We start from the raw sequence: 17150 nt of genomic DNA, 5'->3' as shown, positions 1-17150 counted from the left end.
TCCGTGCATGGGAGACGGGTCTCTCCCTCTGACCCTTGACCTCACTGGTAAATACACATGACAATGGATGTGTCTCAAATGGCACCCCATTCCCTACATAGTCCACTACCTTTAGCGTGCTGGTCAAAAGTAGTGCACTACATAGGGAATAGGGTGCCATTGGGGACACACACACACGACCATATTTGTCACAGCAGCAACTGAACCGCAATGGCCGCCCTGCAACAGTCCTCCTCCAACACCACGCGCAGTAGCCAGGCAGCAGCCAGATCCCCGAGGATTGCAGCAGGTTTTCTTGTCATTTTGCGTCCCTTCTCCCCCCTCGTCAGTGTAGCTCCTGGCTGACACTTGATATTCAGAGGATAGCAGCTTTTGTCTCTGAGATCTAATCAGTGTCCCTGCTCCTGCTGCAGAGGAGAGAGAAGGGGAGGGGGACTAAGGGAGACTGTTTATGTGTAATGACACAATATGAAAGCCAGCCTGTAAAACACAATCTGCAAACTGCGCTTTTCAAGGGGATTTTCATACCTGGATTAGTGTCAGGCAACGGGATGAAAAGGGAAGGAGAGAGGAGAGAGTCAGGGGCCGTGTGATATGGGAGAGATTTTGTGTGTGTGTGTGCGCGTGCGTGTGTGTGTGAGAGAGAGAGTGTGTGTGTGGGTACGCGTGTGTATGTGAGAGAGAGTGTGTGTGTACGCGTGTGTATGTGAGAGAGAGTGTGTGTGTGTGTGTTCTGCCTGCCTGAATGTTTGTGTAAGAGAAGGTGGGTAGGATGAAATAATGAAATAAAAATAAACGACAGTGGAATCATCTAACCTTGCCGTTGCCTCCCGAGGTTTATTTGAGTCAGTGTTGTCAGTTATGCTAGCTCTCTATGAAGCTGTTAATGGATGAGAACACAATAGTTCCACAGAGAAGAGAAGCCCATTGGGTCTTAGAGGAGTCTTTGAAAGCCCTCTATATATTTTGCACAATGCTGAAAGGAAGTGGAACTGTGCAAACTCCCATTTGAAGGCTTTAGTTTGCCTGTTAACTACATCCACTGTGAGAGGGAGGACTGTTTAACACTGTGTGTAAAAAGAGCTGTGAACACTCTTGTAAATCAAAGAGAGCTTCACGCTATGTGTGCACGCACGTGTGAACTGTTCGCGCGTGAGGTTTTTATGTGTGTGTAAGAAAGAGAGAAAGTGCGTTTGCGTGTGTGTTTGAGAGAGGAAGTGTCTGCGTGTTTTGTCCGTCCAAAATGTCAGACAGCTTCTTCTTTCCTGTCTCAGCTGAACACTTGTCATTTACAATCATGCCTGTTAAAGTGATAATGGTCACTAATTCCACACCAACCCCCCTCCTTAAGAACTAGTGACATTTCCACCACCGGCCTGCCCCCCACCCCAAAGATGCCATCCTCCCGGCCCATGAGCTCTGAATGGGAGGTGGGTTGTGTGTGAGGGGGTTAGTGACCAGGGCTAAATAGAAATATTGTTCTGGGGAAGTGAGATGTGAAAGGGAGAGTGGCGGGCGGCGGGGTGTGTGTGGTGGGGCGGCGGGGTGTGTGTGGTGGGGCGGCTGGGTGTGTGTGGTGGGGCGGCGGGGTGTGTGTGGTGGGGTGGCGGGGTGTGTGTGGTGGGGCGGCGGGGTGTGTGTGGTGGGGCGGCGGGGTCTGTGTGTGTTTCGCTCTTTCTTTCCTCTCTCATCTGCTTTTGTAACGGTGCTGATTGGATTGTGTTTGACAGATATGGAGTCTGGAGAGCGGCTGGCCTCCCCCGCGCCCCCCACCCTGCCCACCGCTCGCACCTCCTCCCCTGCTGCCTCCTCTTCCTCCTCCTCCTCGTCCTCCCCGGCTCCCCACTCCAAGAGCAGTCTGGCCCCCAGCCCTGCAGCCTCACTGGGATCCACCCTCAGCACCTCTGGTAAGACTGCTTCATCACTCCGCGCCATGCATCACACACACACACATACACACACACACATACACTGTCAGCACTCTGTTAAGCCGCACATTTCTAAATACACAAAATATACTATACACTTCCTAAAAATGCACACAGAGACTGGTTTACATAGATACTGTTTTACAGAGAGACTGTTTTACAGAGAGACTGGTTTACAGAGAGACTGGTTTACATATTTGTTAGATTTTTATTTCCCATTTATAACCACGGTCTGCATAACGCCTCAATGAATATTGTCAAGCATATTAGCTGTGCACTGTGTAATGAGTGGCGTAGAAACTAAAAACCCTCATGATTCACCTTTAACTCAAAGTTATCCTTTTTTCAGCATGAGGAAGGATGAGTTTAATGCGTTGCTGACTTCCCCCCAGTATTAATTATGTAGTTATTGTTAGGTCTGTGAAAACACCTTTTCTCGCAGACTCTGCCTTCCTCTGACAGCTTGGGTTGCTGCTGAAAAGCTGCTGCATTAATGAAGCCCAAACAATTAGAAAGCCTCTTTTGTGTAATACGGAACACACACACACACACACACACACATGCTCGCCCATGTCTCCTGACAAACTCTTGCTATGTGGCTGCGTCACTGATTTGTGTGTGTGTGTGTGTGTGTGTGTGTGTGTGTGTGTCTCAGGCCGTGCCTGCGTGATTTAACATGTCTGTCAGCCGCTCAGTGTCTTCGTGCCAGCTCCAAACACCCAGACCCTTTCTCTGCATTCTAATTGTGGTCTCGGAGCCATTAGAGAGCATGAGGAACACACACACACACACACACACACACACACACACACACACACACACACACACACACACACACACACACATACACACACACACACACACACACACACACACACACAGGAGTCAACAGATCACACTGACCAGCAAATAGCATGCAAATTTCACACTGCAGTCGTTGTGTTGTCTTTCTCTTTCATGATAAGAAAAGCGAAAAAAATAAAGCCCACAGTTTCTCTCTCTCTCTCTCTCTTCTCTCCCCCGTGTTGCTCCAATGAAGCAGCCATTAGGCCGTCTTCTCATGCATTATACATTCCCCATATCCCTCTGCGCCATAACCTGTTCTCAGATTGTCTAGATAAGTGATTTTGGGCTGAGCGTCGAATGAAATGCTGAGAGGCAGGCTTCTAGCTCTGAAGTTGTGCTAAGCTTGATCAAGCCAAGCAAGAGTTATTTCATATGAGACGTCTTGTTCCCATGTGGAGCGGAATCTAACAATGATGATTTATATGAATGATGAATGATATGTACTGTACATATTATATACCCACTGATGTTGAAATGCCTAAATTGAGTACAGAGCCCCCCACCACCAGCAAATCCCTAATTGTTAGTCTACATTGCAATTACATTGTTTTAGACCTACTGGTTGAATTGCTTTTACATATAGTTCGTTCCACAGTTATGTTTTGGTTTCATATTGAGATGCATTGCTGTAGTTTTTCATTTCTCATACAGTACTCTTTCAATACGCTTTTAAAGCTATTGGAACGTGATGGAGAAGGTAGATTCATCTTCCTGCCACCTACACTAGTCACAATTAAAGGAATAGCCACTCTGTGCTAATGGAACATGAGGTTGTGACATCCGATTCAGTAACTAGAAGCCATTTTAACAGTAATAACACACCTCTATTATCATATGAAAGCCATTGGAACTATTTGTTGTTGTGGCGGATTCTTGCCACAGAGGTATCAGCACAGCAAGAGAGAGGAATTAATTCAAGGTCTTTTGCCAACCTGCCAATACCACTTGAGAAAAACTTTGAAGAAATCTCAGATGAGCAAGAACAGTGGTGGAAGGAGATGGGGGGAGGAGTGGGGGGGTAGAGGGGGGCATGCAGTGTGTCATTGATGAGGATATCACTTTGAAAAAGCCCGGGCGCATGTAGCACTCTTTCCTACTGGGATCGGCTCACGGATGCAATTAACTTTAAATCTGTCCATGGAAATTTGATTGACTGCAACAAACAACAAATTAATCCCCCTTCGGCTAGCATCCTCCGAACATGGAAAAAAAAAGGCCCAGTGCTTTTTTAGAACGCAGTGAGTTTGTCAGAGAGAGTGGAGGAGGGTGGAGGAGAGTGAGAGAGAGGATATCAGGTAATCCTGTATTTCTGCTCTGCTGCTCTCTTCTCTCCAAATTTCTGATTTAATTATTCTCCAGCTGGAAGCGCATTAATATTGAAAAGGCATTTGCAGATGTCACTCTGTTGCTCGGGGAAGGTCGGTCGAGGCAAGATTGACGGGCGGGTTGGCGGGAGGGAGTTGCGACGGAAGTGGCTGCTTGCTGCTGGCCTTTCAGGGTCGTGTTTTGTATTTTCAGTCATTTGTTTCCGTATCCGCTAGCTGACTTTGGCAAGGCAAGGCACTCCATATTCAGCATATTCTAATTAGGTACACAAGGTGTTTCTCTTCTCTGCCGTGGTGCAGCAGACTGCAAAGACGAGGGCCTTGAAGCCCACTCTGCCTCTGGCTGGCACGCTTTGTTTCCCACCCCACCTCCCACTAAGCATTTAAACTCCGCTTGCCACATGCAAATACACCTTTTTATTAGCCTATTAGGATTTTGAAGATATCTTCCTCAATCTCCTTAAACTTCCATATTACTGGTTTACAATATGGAGATAGCATTTAGGCCATTTTAGGAATCTGCCTCTAGGGAAATCACACGTTTACATTTCATTAGTCTTGAATTGCTGTGGAAAAGATGCTCCCAGCGTTAGGCCTAAAGTGCGTTTTGTGCACTTTTTATGATATTGTAGGTACACAGTCCGACCTAATGTCGAGGAGTTGGAACATGAACACGTTCCTCTCTTCTGTAAGTGAGAGAATGTAATTATAACTCAGGCTTAACCAACCAGACAGTTATGTTATGTAATGGGATGTTATGGACTTTTTTTGATTTATTCCCTTGATCATCTCAGCAATTTAGCCTCAACGTTGTATTGTTACTTCATGCTCCCATAATTATATTGTTGATTATATGTGGCTGTCTTAGGGCAAAATGAAAGTACTTTAGCTTAGGCCTAATTACGTTGAGTTTTTCCTCAGTTATGACAGCCAGTCAAGCGGGCACAAAGGTTCTGGTTCTTTTCTGTGCGTCTCAACTCCATCATCTGATTCTGTAGAACTTGGGGGCATCACACTCACACAGCACTCACTGGGTGTGTTGTAGGTTGACAGTTTCACAAGCTCAGTGAATAACACTTTACTTCTCCTGTCATCACTTTTTATGCATATGTATTACGCCCCAGCCTCCCTCCCTCTACCAGCCTCTCTCTCTCTCTCTCTCTCTCTCTCTCTCTCTCTCTCTCTCTCTCTCTCTCTCTTCTCTCTCTCTCTCTTTCTCTCACCCCTCTGTAATGGAAATTGAATTTGCATGAAATATGCTCAGACCAAATTGCATCTGACTGTACGAGGAGACAATGCGCTCTGGTTTCCCTGCCAGAAATGATTATACTCAGGTTTAGGTGAAAGCTTGATGATGATCGTGTTGAAGTATTAATCTTTTTTTGGGCAGTGTGCTGCTGAAATTTAATTCAAAAAAGGTTTGGAGGAAAGAATTAGGAAGAGGCTATATCACAGGTATGCCTCTCAAACACCACACACAGCTGGTGTATTAAAGAACTGTGACTTGCTTGTTATTCGGGCTACCACTGATTTAGCCTATTTGAGCTTGTTTCATTTGCATGGTGATAGACACAATGGAGGAGGGATCTGTCCTATACAGTACCTGCAGAAACACTTCAATTACACTCCCAGCTGTCTAAATGTCCCGCTGCTCAGCCCGCATCAGTTTCAAGTTTCTTGGTAAATACAAAATGGAATACTTATGCAAATGTCTTGCCGTTTAGTTTTTGACTTTGCCCCTAAGAACATTCTCTTTGTAGTCTAATTAAACAAATCAGTTCCTCGTCAGAAAATATCATATGAATTGTCGACTGTGATTGCTCTTTTTGTGTTCTTCTCTCTCTCTCCCCTGCTGAAGTACAGCCTAGAGCTCCGTCTATCTAGAACATGCATGATGCGCATCTCCCCTCGGAGTAGTGTCTCTGTCTCAGTCACTCTCATCTGAGCTGCTCTGTTCTGGATTTGCACAAGCATGTGTAATCCTGTCAAGCTCCAATCCAGGGCCATCTTTGTCCTTTACGCTGCCTAATGTCTTGTTGAATATACATAAAACATCATCTTACCCAGCAGAAAACCTGGAGGGAGAGAGGAGAAAACGTCATTAAACTTTAACACACAGAAGGGATGTATACCTAAGAAGCCAGCGAGTCAGGGTATTCTGAGGGCACGACGAACCCTCGAGTCATCTCTGAATTCAATTAAGTTCAAGAAAAACTTAATTTATACCCCAAACAGAAGCACACTGCTGATCAAATCAAATGTTACTTGTCACATGGTTCGTAAACAACAGGTGTGGACTAACAGTGATATGCTTTCTTCCGGACCCTTCCCAACAATGCAGAGAGAAAGAAAATAGAGAAATAATAGAAAAGTAAAACACGTAATAATAAATACACAATGAGTAATGTGACAACTGCTGATGTGACTGCTGAAGTAAAAAGGACTTAGTAAATACATTTGATTGATTTATAGTTTTTTTGTGCTATTTGACCATCCGCAGGTCTTTTGTATGGGGCGATGAGCGACCAGCAGCCCTACACCTTGTCAAGTGCCTTCCCCCTGGTCAGCCACCCAGCCTTCGGCCTGTACACCACCAGCTCAGGACGCCCAGAGTTCGGAGGCCTGGGGTCGTTGGGGTCCCTGGGTTCTCTGGGGTCCTTGGGGATGTCTGCGGCCCTGGCCGCACATCCCCAGCTGGGAGCTCTGACAGGTAAGAGGAGGGCCGGGTGTGGAGCTTGGACAGATGTAACATGACTGGGTCCAGGAGATTTACTTGACCTGAACAGCAGATTAATGAAACAGGATGACTAATCAGTATTTAAGTGTGTGCTAACTTCTAATACTCTTTAGGCAATTGTAATTGATATACAGTACTGAAGTTAGTGGATGTGACAGAGTGGCACTGACATGTCGCTGTCCTCTCTCTTCATCAGAATGGTGGCGAGCAGCAGAGGCCCACAGTAGAGGTGCAGCAGCCTTCCTCCCCCCGTTCCTGGGCCTCTCCACAATGTTCACCCCCCATATCCAGCAGAACCACAGCCCCAGCCCCCTGCATCCCCCCTCCAGGACCCCCAGCAAAAACGGACAGACCCCCAAAGGTACAGCAACACCCAGCCTTCTTACATTGAACCTTTACAAATGCTTCATTTTGAACTGAGAACAAAGGTGATAATTGCGACACTTTCTGTGCTCATCAGGGGAAAATGTATTGTATTGTACCTGTATATGGGCACAGAGTGTGAAAGAGCTTCTCACACCTGTTCAAAAGCGGCAAATAATTTTACCGCCAGGAAATAAAAGGTACCCTTAAGAGGGTGAGGTATTTAAAGCGCAACGTTTTTTACCCCTCTGGCAATTGCAAGAGATGTGAATGAATTAATCATTCCTGTAAGCAGGTGGTGGAAACTGTTCACAGGGATTAAGTGAGAGGCTCCCTAGTCTTTGCAGTCTCCGGCTCCTTGATGAGATTTCTCCCATAGAGAACCTTATAATGACTTCCAGTCTCAGTAAATGGCGTATATGCTGGATTTTTTTCATTTTCTCTCCATCTTTTTCTCTCTATCTCTATCTCGCTCTTTCTCTCTCACACACTATCTCTCTCGCTCTCTGTCTCTCTGTCTCTGTCTCTCTCTCTCTCTCTCTGTACCTTTTCTCTCTCAATCAAATGTTTTCATTTGACGCTATCTCTCTCTCTCTCTCTCTCTCTCTCTCTGTCTCTGTCTCTGTCTCTGTCTCTCTCTCTTTCTCTCTCTCTCTCTCGCTCTCTCTCTCTCTCTCTGCACCCTTTCTCTCTCAATCAAATTTTTTCATTTGATGCTATCTTTTAATTTATCTTTTATTATGTAAACCACTCATGTTGTGCTCACACCATGTTCAGCATGCCTAAATGAGATACACATAAATACATATTTTCTTAAGGGTTTTTATTCTATTCCGCATTCAGAAGAACCCCAGATGTTTCATAGGCGTTTTTACTCGCAATGTCTCAAATGAGATTGAGATGATATGTAACAGTGTGCCGTGCCTCTTTCCATGCGATTTCAGGGGTGAACGGGGCAGTGAACGGAAGCGGGCTCTCCTCCCCAACCATGCAGGGGTCATACTCCATGAGCGCGTCCCCATCCCTGGGTGCCTCCCAGGCTGTTAAGGGCCCCAACCCCAAGGCCAGGGGCCCCAGGAGCAGCCCTCACAGCCAGAGCCACACAGCAGAGCTACAGCTGGAGAAAGCGCCCCACAAACCTAAAGACAAGGTCAGCTCAATGATTTAGTGGCGCTAGATTACTGATGAATGTAGACCGTGTTGGCTGACAACGTCACGAAAATGATGCGCGCACATCGATGTGGCCGGAAGCCACGTTGTTATGATTCTGAATGCTCAGATAGCTAGCAACAATGACAAGAAGTCTGCCATGTGGGGAATCGTAGGAGGCTCGTTCCAGCTCGTTGTATTATGTTATTGATACCATGTCTTGTTTTGAGGTGTTTTGACGGATTTCATGTCAATGCTAATATGGCTAAACATTTGCTAGTGCTCATTATACAATTGTATTTATGTTTTCAATAAATATTTGGAGATTAAATATAGATTACATGTTGTCAACAGTCTAAGCCAACTCTGTCTGTTTTGCACCATAGTTGTGCACGCGTCGGTTTTGTTGCTAAAAACCAACTTGTCTATAGCTATAGTAAAGCCTGAAGTATTTGACTTGGGGTCTATTTTGGACGTTTTTTAGTTTTCCATTTCCGGTTTAGAAACAAAAATCAAATGGTCAAAAAGTACACTGGGTGCTTTATTGATTGGCAGCTCTCTGCCCTAATGCAGAAGCCCGGTAAGAAGCCAGCAGAGGTCGCTGGGGTCAGTGACAGCGAATCAGGCTCATCCTCGGACAGCTCCAGCGACGGAGCCATCAGCAGCGACCTGGAGGACCTCGGAGGGGAAGAGGAGGACGACGATGATGATGACGACGATGAGGATGAGGAAGAGGATGGAAAGAGTGAGGCGTGGAACTCGGAGAAGGAGAAGACGAGGCGGGCGAAGAAAAAAATGAAGGTAGAGTGATAGTGAATAGTACTGGTAGTGTATAGCTACTTATGTCTGTGATGTGCTCCGGGGTGAGCTAACAGCAGGCTTCCTCTCCTCTCCTCCCTCCCCAGATCGGGACACTAAGCTCGGGCATGAAGGAGGCCCAAGACAAGAGGAACAGCGTGCCCTCTGACCCCCACACCCTGGTCCCCTCACAGCACTCCCCCTCTCCTCCTACCTTGTCCCAGAGCTCCCCCCTGTCTCTCCAGACCTCCCGGCCCAGGAAGGAGGGTCTCCAGCAGCACCTCAGTGTCATCCAGTCCACGGGCCTAGCAGCCAGCTCCAAGCCCCTAGCCTTCCTCACCCACCCCTGCAGGGAAACCTCCCCATCACCCCTCTCTGCCTCTCCAATCCCCCTCATCACCTCCCCCAAAGGACGTACCACAGCTTCCCCTAAGCCGCCCAAGCTCCTGCCCTCCTCGCCACAGCACCTGCCCCTGTCCCTCTGCTCCTCCCCCAAGCCCCTGTCGGTGCCCTCCCTGTCCCGCTCCGTACCCCTGTCCTCCTCGCCTCAATCCTTCCCTCTCCTCACGTCACCCATGGCCAACTCCCAGCAGCCCAAGCCTCTGAAGACACCTGGCAGTGGGAAGGCCAGTAAGAGGAAGCTGCTGGAGGAATCACTCTCTCAGATCAACGAATTCAGGCTCAAACAGGTTGGTCCACTGTTCTCTCTGCACAGCCACTAGCAAGGAATATGGCGCTAAGAGTATCCCAGTATTCACACAGTAGCTATTTTTCCCGTGGTCAAATAATACCACAGACTGGTTACTGGCTAGTATAAGCTTTTCACCTAATTTTGATAATCTAAAAGCGGTCAAACATGAAACGGTTTCTCCTTTCACAGTTCGAAGGTTGTTCGTATTCATGGTAACATACTGTAGATGAGCTACAGTACGAGGGCTGCTTCCAGCCAGAGGGAGTCAGAGAGGGAAGTGTCAGTCCTGTCTGAGTCATTTGATTGGGTGTCCTGCTGTGTTGCTCAGCCTGTAAACCAAAAGGTCAATGCTTTTGGCCTCATTACCTCAGCAAAGCAGACGGCACGTATAGCTACTGTATGTACATGTATATATTACTGTTTTACTCTCCATTTAATACAGTCACAACTCAATAGAAAATATACATAGTTATCACCTTTTACAGTGGATTGTGGACCTCTCGGATATAGTCGAAATGATAATTGAAATAGTAGTTAATTGATGAGGCTAATTCCTATGGCTCCAGCCTTCTAGAAGTGGAAAATGTAGCCTTTTCCCTTGTTCTATTTTACCAGTGGAGAGGTTATTGTGGAACCAAAGGCCTCTGCATTCCCCCAGTGGTTCAGTAACTGTTACTGTATTACATGGTCTGTGAAATTGATTTGTTTCACTTCATATCACATCTAGTTGAATGTACATGTCGAAGCCCTTACCTGTGTTTGCTGAAACACGGTGCAACGCCAAACGTGACTGTCGTTATATCAAATCTGCCGTTGTGCTGTTTAAAGTAAAACACAGATGCATGACGCTAACACTTTTCACAGACTCATAACTGTAGTAATTTAAGTGAGATACAGGAACTGTATCAGCGGCTTTACTCTTTACTTAGTACAATGCCTGTGGTTATTGCCATGTTATATGCCGTTGTCTCCAGGCCTTCTGTCCTAGGCACAGTGAGACAGAGTGAGCCAGGCATTGTGCTTCATCACCAGCTTGAATAATCGACGTAGATGCAAATTGACAGCTGGCACAATTATGCTGTTTTCCCTTCTTTTATTCCCCTCCCTCCCTCCCTCCCTCCCTCCCTCCCTCCGTTCCAGTCTTTACTCTCACAAGGCCAGACGTTCCCGGCGGCACAGCCCAAGAAGCAGCAGGGTCACAAAACCTCTAGGAAGGCTGCTGGGGTGACGTCATCCTCCTTGCCGCCCCCCAAGCTCTCCTCCTCGGAGAGTCCGGGTGGCGATGGCGGTGGTAGAAGCACCAAGCTGCCCCCTGCTCCCCTCCCCCCTCCCCCCCAGAACAACCACTCCAACCTCTTCCTGTCCAGCGCTCTCCTGGGCCTGGCTGCCCACCCCAACGGAGTCATCCAAAGCACCACCGCTCAGGACGCGCCGCTGTCCCTTATCACCAAGCCCCGCAAGGACCCCAACAAGGACCTCTCTGGGGCAGGGGCGTCCCTCTCGCTGCCCGTCAACCTCAGCATCAGTGGAAGGGCCCACTCGGCCTCCTCTCAGGGCCCCCCGGCACGGCCCGCTACCTCACCCTCACCGGCCACGGCCCGGGGACCCAGGAAGATCAAGGCCCCCAAGGCCCCTAAGATCCAGGCCCCTAACCTCCAGGTTCAGGCCCAGGCTCTGGCCCCCATGGCAGCCTGGAAGGGCCTCTCTCAGCGCCACCTGGTGCAGTCTCTGGTGGACCTGTTCAGAGGGGCCGAGGCCGGTCTTCCAGGTCTCCCTGGTCTCCCTAGCAGCAAGGACTCGGATGACTCTGTTGAGGATGACGACGACGATGATGATGATGATGATCTGGATGATTTGGAGGATGATGAGGAGGACTCGGATGACAGCTTGTCAGGTTAGATACCTACTGTCTGACCATCCTAATGGAATGCACATGCAATCTTTGTAGTGTACAGTTTTTTGGGGGGTTATGGTGATGTACAATAGTGAACACCATTCAACCATTGCTGAGTCTCCCATTGATACGCTCTCTCTTTCTGGTACCCTCCTCTCAGATTCTGACAGTAACTCGGACAGCGACGCGGACGTCTCCGGTGGCAAACTGAAGGACCTGAAGCTGAAGTTGCCATCATCAAGCTCCGCCTCCAAGAGGGAGAAGACCCCACTCAAGCTAACCAAAGGCCACGCCTCCTTACTGAGCAACTCAACCAATCACACGGCCACAAGCTGCTCCCCGCTCAACCTGCAGGTCATCAAGATGCCCAACATCGTCACCAGCTCCAGCTCCAGTGCCTTGGCCTATCACAGCTCTCCTTCCTCCTCCTACTCCCTGGCCATGCCCCCAGGTAACCGCAGGCAACACACCTTAAACGCCCGGTACATTGTCAAAGCCGCTCAAGTTTTAAATCGCCCTGTAACCGCAAATCTAGCATCAGATTACCCTAACTAACCCCTATCCCAACCTTAAACATTAGGTGGATGACAAAATATCTGACCTAGTATCAGTTGTTATGGCCAACTTCTTTACCTACTCTGCCAAAGCTACTCATACAGCACAAGCACAAAACCAGTCTGCAAAAACACCTAGCTGTACCTTTAACTGTTGAGGACACGTAACCACACTGGAATAGCTAAGCTCACACATGGCATTATATGCTGTCATCTTCAGATGGCTGTGGGAAGAGAACAGGGAGAGGAAAAGGGGGGTCTATTTTTAGTTAGCCGAGCGGTTGGCTGGCTTAAGCGGCCCTGGGTTCCTGTAGGTGCATGTCCTTGGGCTTAACAGGCCTGACAACTTGTTTGGCACTTCTGCCGTGCCGAGGTTTCTTTCTTTCATTCCCCTCTCCTCTCCTCCCTCTCTCTCTCAGCACTGGGAGATTACACAGCTTAGGAAAGGAAAGAACACACACACAGACACAACAAGGAAGACCGGAATTTTCCAACAGAGATTCCAATCTTCCTAAGCACGTTTAAATTCAAAATGCTTTATTGTCCATCAAATTCACATAAGAATGTCAGTGATTTTTCAGGGCATATTTGAGTAATTTCCTTAAGTTGCCTTCAGGGCATGGGGTTTCTCAATACTCTACCTGGTTAAATAAAGGTAATTCATAAACAACAAGGCACTCTCATGGCCACATCTGGTGGGGTTTGATACACAGTGGACACGCTTGAGGCAGCGCTCCAGTCAATAGGAGAAGGCACACCTTTGATCTGCCTGTGGATTGATTGTAACCAGCCAGGCCTGCATAGTGGAGTGTGCCCCAGCAGCCCCAATTGTCTCACACAATGAAACACTGCTCAGATTCAGTACTGAGATGCTGTGGCTATGGGTGGGTGTTTTGGGCAGTAGCTCTGCGTGGGGCTGTAGCTGGGTGTTTAGGGCTATGGAGAGAGGCTGTGACTGTGTATTGTTCAGTTTGACTAACGGGCTCTCTCTCTCTCTCTCTCTCTCGTTCTCTCGCTCGCTCTCTCTCCAGGCGCAGGGAAAAGAAAGAGGGTGATGGATGAGCAGGAGTTGAGAATACCTCTGGAGTTGGGGTAGGTAGAGTGGAGACTTGAATTAATAGGCTCTCTTTAGCAATGGCAAAGTCTCTGGCATTCGGTCACTCACTCACAGTTTCCTTCCTCCCATGTGTTTAACAGTTGGCAGAGAGAAACTCGGATCAAGAACGTGTCTGGGAAGATACAAGGTGACGTGGCGTACTACGCGCCATGCGGGAAGAAGCTGAGGCAGTACCCAGATGTGGTGAAGGTAACAGTAACACTTCCCGTTAGACTAGCCTTACGCTAGCAACTAGCCTCACCCTCACGCTAGTGCTCACTTAGCATCAACGCTAACCCCTGTGACCTTAACATAAGAAGAGCTGGAATCCTTTTAGTTCATTTCCCCAATCCCTTCCTCTGCCTACTAAAAGCTGACCAGTTGTTAGAGCATTCTGATTCTCACTGTGCTTTTGCTCAATTTCCCCCTAATGCTTTTGATGCTTAGTAGTAGAATCGTCACTTTAGTTTTAAGCTTCCGCCACTGTAGCTAGATCGCTTTCAATGTCACACTTTTACATACTTTCACATTGGATATCCCTGTCTCACCAAACATCATTATTTTCTCTTCTGTAGTATCTATCCAGAAATGGAATAAGTGGCATCACACGCGATAATTTTAGCTTCAGTGCAAAGATAATGGTTGGTGACTTCTATGAAGCCAGAGAAGGACCCCAGGTGACGTCTTTCATCTATCTATTGCCCGTTTTATTTTTTGATTTCCTCTTTTCATGTACAGTAGGAACAGTAGAAGTGAATTCAGCAGTTCAGGGACATAGATATACATCAGCTATAGACTCCAGTAGTCCTACTCCCTAGCCCCCTTTGTATAGGGAGTAATGTAATAATCAGTTGACATTACTTCCACAGGTGACCAGTCATATACTGTACAGTAGGATAGTTTAACTAGCTGAATGGTGAATGGAATGTGTTGTAGTGGTGTTCATATCACAGGTAGAAATTGGACAATTATCCGGTTCTTAGCTTTGTAGTCCAGTAATACCACCATACATTGCATATTTGGATCTTTGATCTGCCCTCTTTTCTCTCATGAGTGATCTATATAAAGAGTAAAACCTAGAGTAACAGTAGAGTAATAAAAACAACTAAAGTATTTTGAAGCCGTTTATTACCCACACTAGACTAACACCCCCTCTACTCTGTTGTTTCGCCCGTCCTACCCTCAGGGTCTGCAGTGGAGCCTGCTGAAGGACGAGGATGTCATCCCTCATATCCTGGCCATGGAGGGCCGGCGGGGACGGCCCCCCAACTTAGAGCGCCAGCGGGGGGGCGAGGAGGGCAAGGGCTCCCGGAGGAGGAAGGGCCGGCCGCCCAACGTGGGAGAGGGTCTGGGGTTGGGGGCAGAGGTGCCTAGCCCCAGTGAGGCCAAACTCTTACGCAAACTGGAGGCCCAAGGTGAGGAGGAAAAACCCCAACCAGATCTCCATTTGAAGTCTATGAATGCAACCTACCAAACATGTTTGGTCACACAGTAACATTCCATCACCTCTCTCTGCAGAGATAGCCAGGCAGGCGGCCCAGATGAAGATGATGAGGAAGCTGGAGAAGCAGGCCATGGCCAGGGCAGCGAAAGAGGCCAGGAAGCAACAAGGTACACTACATAACATCTGAGTGCATCCACCATTCCCCACTGTCCTCTTGTATATACAGTTGAAGTCGGAAGTTTACATACACCTCAGCCAAATACATTTAAACTCAGTTTTTCACAATTCCTGACATTTAATCCTAGTAAAAATTCCCTGTCTTAGGTCAGTTAGGATCACCACTTTATTTTAAGAATGTGAAATGTCAGAATAATAGTAGAGAGAGTGATTTATTTCAGCTTTTATTTCTTTCATCAAATTCTTAGTGGGTCAGAAGTTTTCATACACTCAATTAGTATTTGGTAGCATTGCCTTTAAATTGTTTAACTTGGATCAAACGTTTCGGGTAGCCTTCCACAATCTTTCCACAATAAGTTGGGTGAATTTTGGCCCATTCTTCCTGACAGAGCTGGTTTGTAGGCCTCCTTGCTCGCACACGCTTTATCAGTTCTGCCCACACATTTTCTATAGGATTGAGGTCAGGGCTTTGTGATGGCCACTCCAATACCTTGACTTTGTTGTCCTTAAGCCATTTTGCCACAACTTTGGAAGTATGATTGGGGTCATTGTCCATTTGGAAGACCCATTTGCGACCAAGCTTGAACTTCCTGACTGATGTCTTGAGATGTTGCTTCAATATATCCACATAATTTTCCTTCCTTATGATGCCATCTATGTTGTAAAGTGCACCAGTCCCTCCTGGAGCAAAGCACCCCCACAGCATGATGCTGCCACCTCCGTCCTTCACGGTTGGGATGGTGTTCTTTGGCTTGCAAGCTCCCCCTTTTTCCTCCAAATATAACGATGGTCATTATGGCCAAACAGTTCTATTTTTGTTTCATCAGACCATTTCTCCAAAAAGTACAATCTTTGTCCCCATGTGCAGTTGCAAACCTTAGTCTGGCTTTTTTATGGCGGTTTTGGAGCAGTGGCTTCTTCCTTGCTGAGCGGCCTTTCAGGTTATGTCGATATAGGACTCGTTTTACTGTGGATATAGATACTTTTGTACCGGTTTCCTCCAGCATCTTCACAAGGTCGTTTGCTATTGTTCTGGGATTGATTTGCACTTTTCGCACCAAAGTACGTTCATCTCTAGGAGACAGAACACGTCTCCTTCCTGAGTGGTATGACGGCTGCGTGGTCCCATGGTGTTTATACTTGCGTACTATTGTTTGTACTGATGAACGTGGTACCTTCAGGTGTTTGGTAATTGCTCCCAATGATGAACCAGACTTGTGGAGGTCTACAATTTCTTTTCTGAGGTCTTGGCTGATTTCTTTTGATTTTCCCATGATGTCAAGCAAAGAGGCACTGAGTTTGTAGGTAGGCCTTGAAATACATCCACAGGTACACCTCCAAATGACTCAAATGATGTCAATTAGCCTATCAGAAGCTTCTAAAGCCATGACATCATTTTCTGGAATTTTCCAAGCTGTTTAAAGGCACAGTCAACTTAGTGTATGTAAACTTCTGACCCACTGGAATTGTGATACAGTGAATTATAAGTGAAATAATCTGTCTGTAAACAATTGTTGGAAAAATTACTTGTGTCATGCACAAAGTAGATGGCCGACTTGCCAAAACTATAGTTTGTTAACAAGAAATGTGTGGAGTGGTTGAAAAACAAGTTTTAATTACTCCAACCTAAGTGTATGTACACTTCCGACTTCAACTGTATGTACAGTAGCACTGCAAATCATTTCTTAACACCTAAGCACTTAAAGTCTCTCTTTCAGCCATCATGGCAGCCGAGGAACGGAGGAAGCAGAAGGAGCAAATGAAGATCATCAAGCAGCAGGTAGGGCATTCTTTATGTGGCATCACTTCCTGTCAAACCGTCCCGTCTGTCTATGGCGGTATCCGTGTTCTACCACTGCACCACCGCGTAGTGTATTGATCAACCTCCCTCTGTGTTTCTCCAGGAGAAGATGAAGCGTATTCAGCAGATCAGGTTGGAGAAGGAGATGAGGGCCCAGCAGATCCTGGAGGTACTACAGTCAACTGACCCAATACCAAACATGTCCTCTGAATTAGCACAACGTTATTCCTCAAATGCATCCCAGAGCCTCAGTCTACTCTGTCAATAGTATTTGAATCTTACCCAAGCCCATTACTGAATAAGACCACAGTGTTGGAAGGAGTAACGTCTCAGGCATAATTCCACAT

At 47.1% G+C, this 17150-nt stretch overlaps 1 protein-coding gene across 6 annotated transcripts in view; it reads left to right on the top strand.

Annotated features, from left to right (window-relative positions):
• Nucleotides 1-1732: 1732 nt before the first annotated feature.
• The window catches only part of LOC311117040 (bromodomain adjacent to zinc finger domain protein 2B-like), a gene marked incomplete at its 5' end in the record, with an annotated part of 29030 nt that continues 13612 nt past the window's right edge, over nucleotides 1733-17150 (top strand). For 5 of the 6 annotated variants that reach the window (XM_084192039.1, XM_084192037.1, XM_084192038.1 and 2 more), the window contains 14 exons: nucleotides 1733-1907; nucleotides 6600-6809; nucleotides 7033-7197; nucleotides 8144-8349; nucleotides 8922-9149; nucleotides 9254-9835; nucleotides 10978-11731; nucleotides 11892-12182; nucleotides 13317-13377; nucleotides 13483-13591; nucleotides 14568-14796; nucleotides 14900-14992; nucleotides 16721-16782; nucleotides 16907-16972. In XM_084192039.1, the coding sequence (XP_084048165.1) occupies nucleotides 1733-1907; nucleotides 6600-6809; nucleotides 7033-7197; nucleotides 8144-8349; nucleotides 8922-9149; nucleotides 9254-9835; nucleotides 10978-11731; nucleotides 11892-12182; nucleotides 13317-13377; nucleotides 13483-13591; nucleotides 14568-14796; nucleotides 14900-14992; nucleotides 16721-16782; nucleotides 16907-16972 (3231 nt within the window). Of the gene's footprint in view, nucleotides 1908-6599; nucleotides 6810-7032; nucleotides 7198-8143; nucleotides 8350-8921; nucleotides 9150-9253; nucleotides 9836-10977; nucleotides 11732-11891; nucleotides 12183-13316; nucleotides 13378-13482; nucleotides 13592-13956; nucleotides 14059-14567; nucleotides 14797-14899; nucleotides 14993-16720; nucleotides 16783-16906; nucleotides 16973-17150 lie in introns of all 6 variants that reach the window. The other variant, XM_084192034.1, reaches the window with a different exon arrangement.

Source organism: Coregonus lavaretus (assembly GCF_964263955.1).
Source record: "Coregonus lavaretus genome assembly, contig: HAP1_SCAFFOLD_3253, whole genome shotgun sequence".
Lineage (NCBI taxonomy): Eukaryota > Metazoa > Chordata > Actinopteri > Salmoniformes > Salmonidae > Coregonus > Coregonus lavaretus.
The sequence above is the reverse complement of the archived record's forward strand: the minus strand, read 5'-3'. Positions and strand labels throughout refer to the sequence as shown.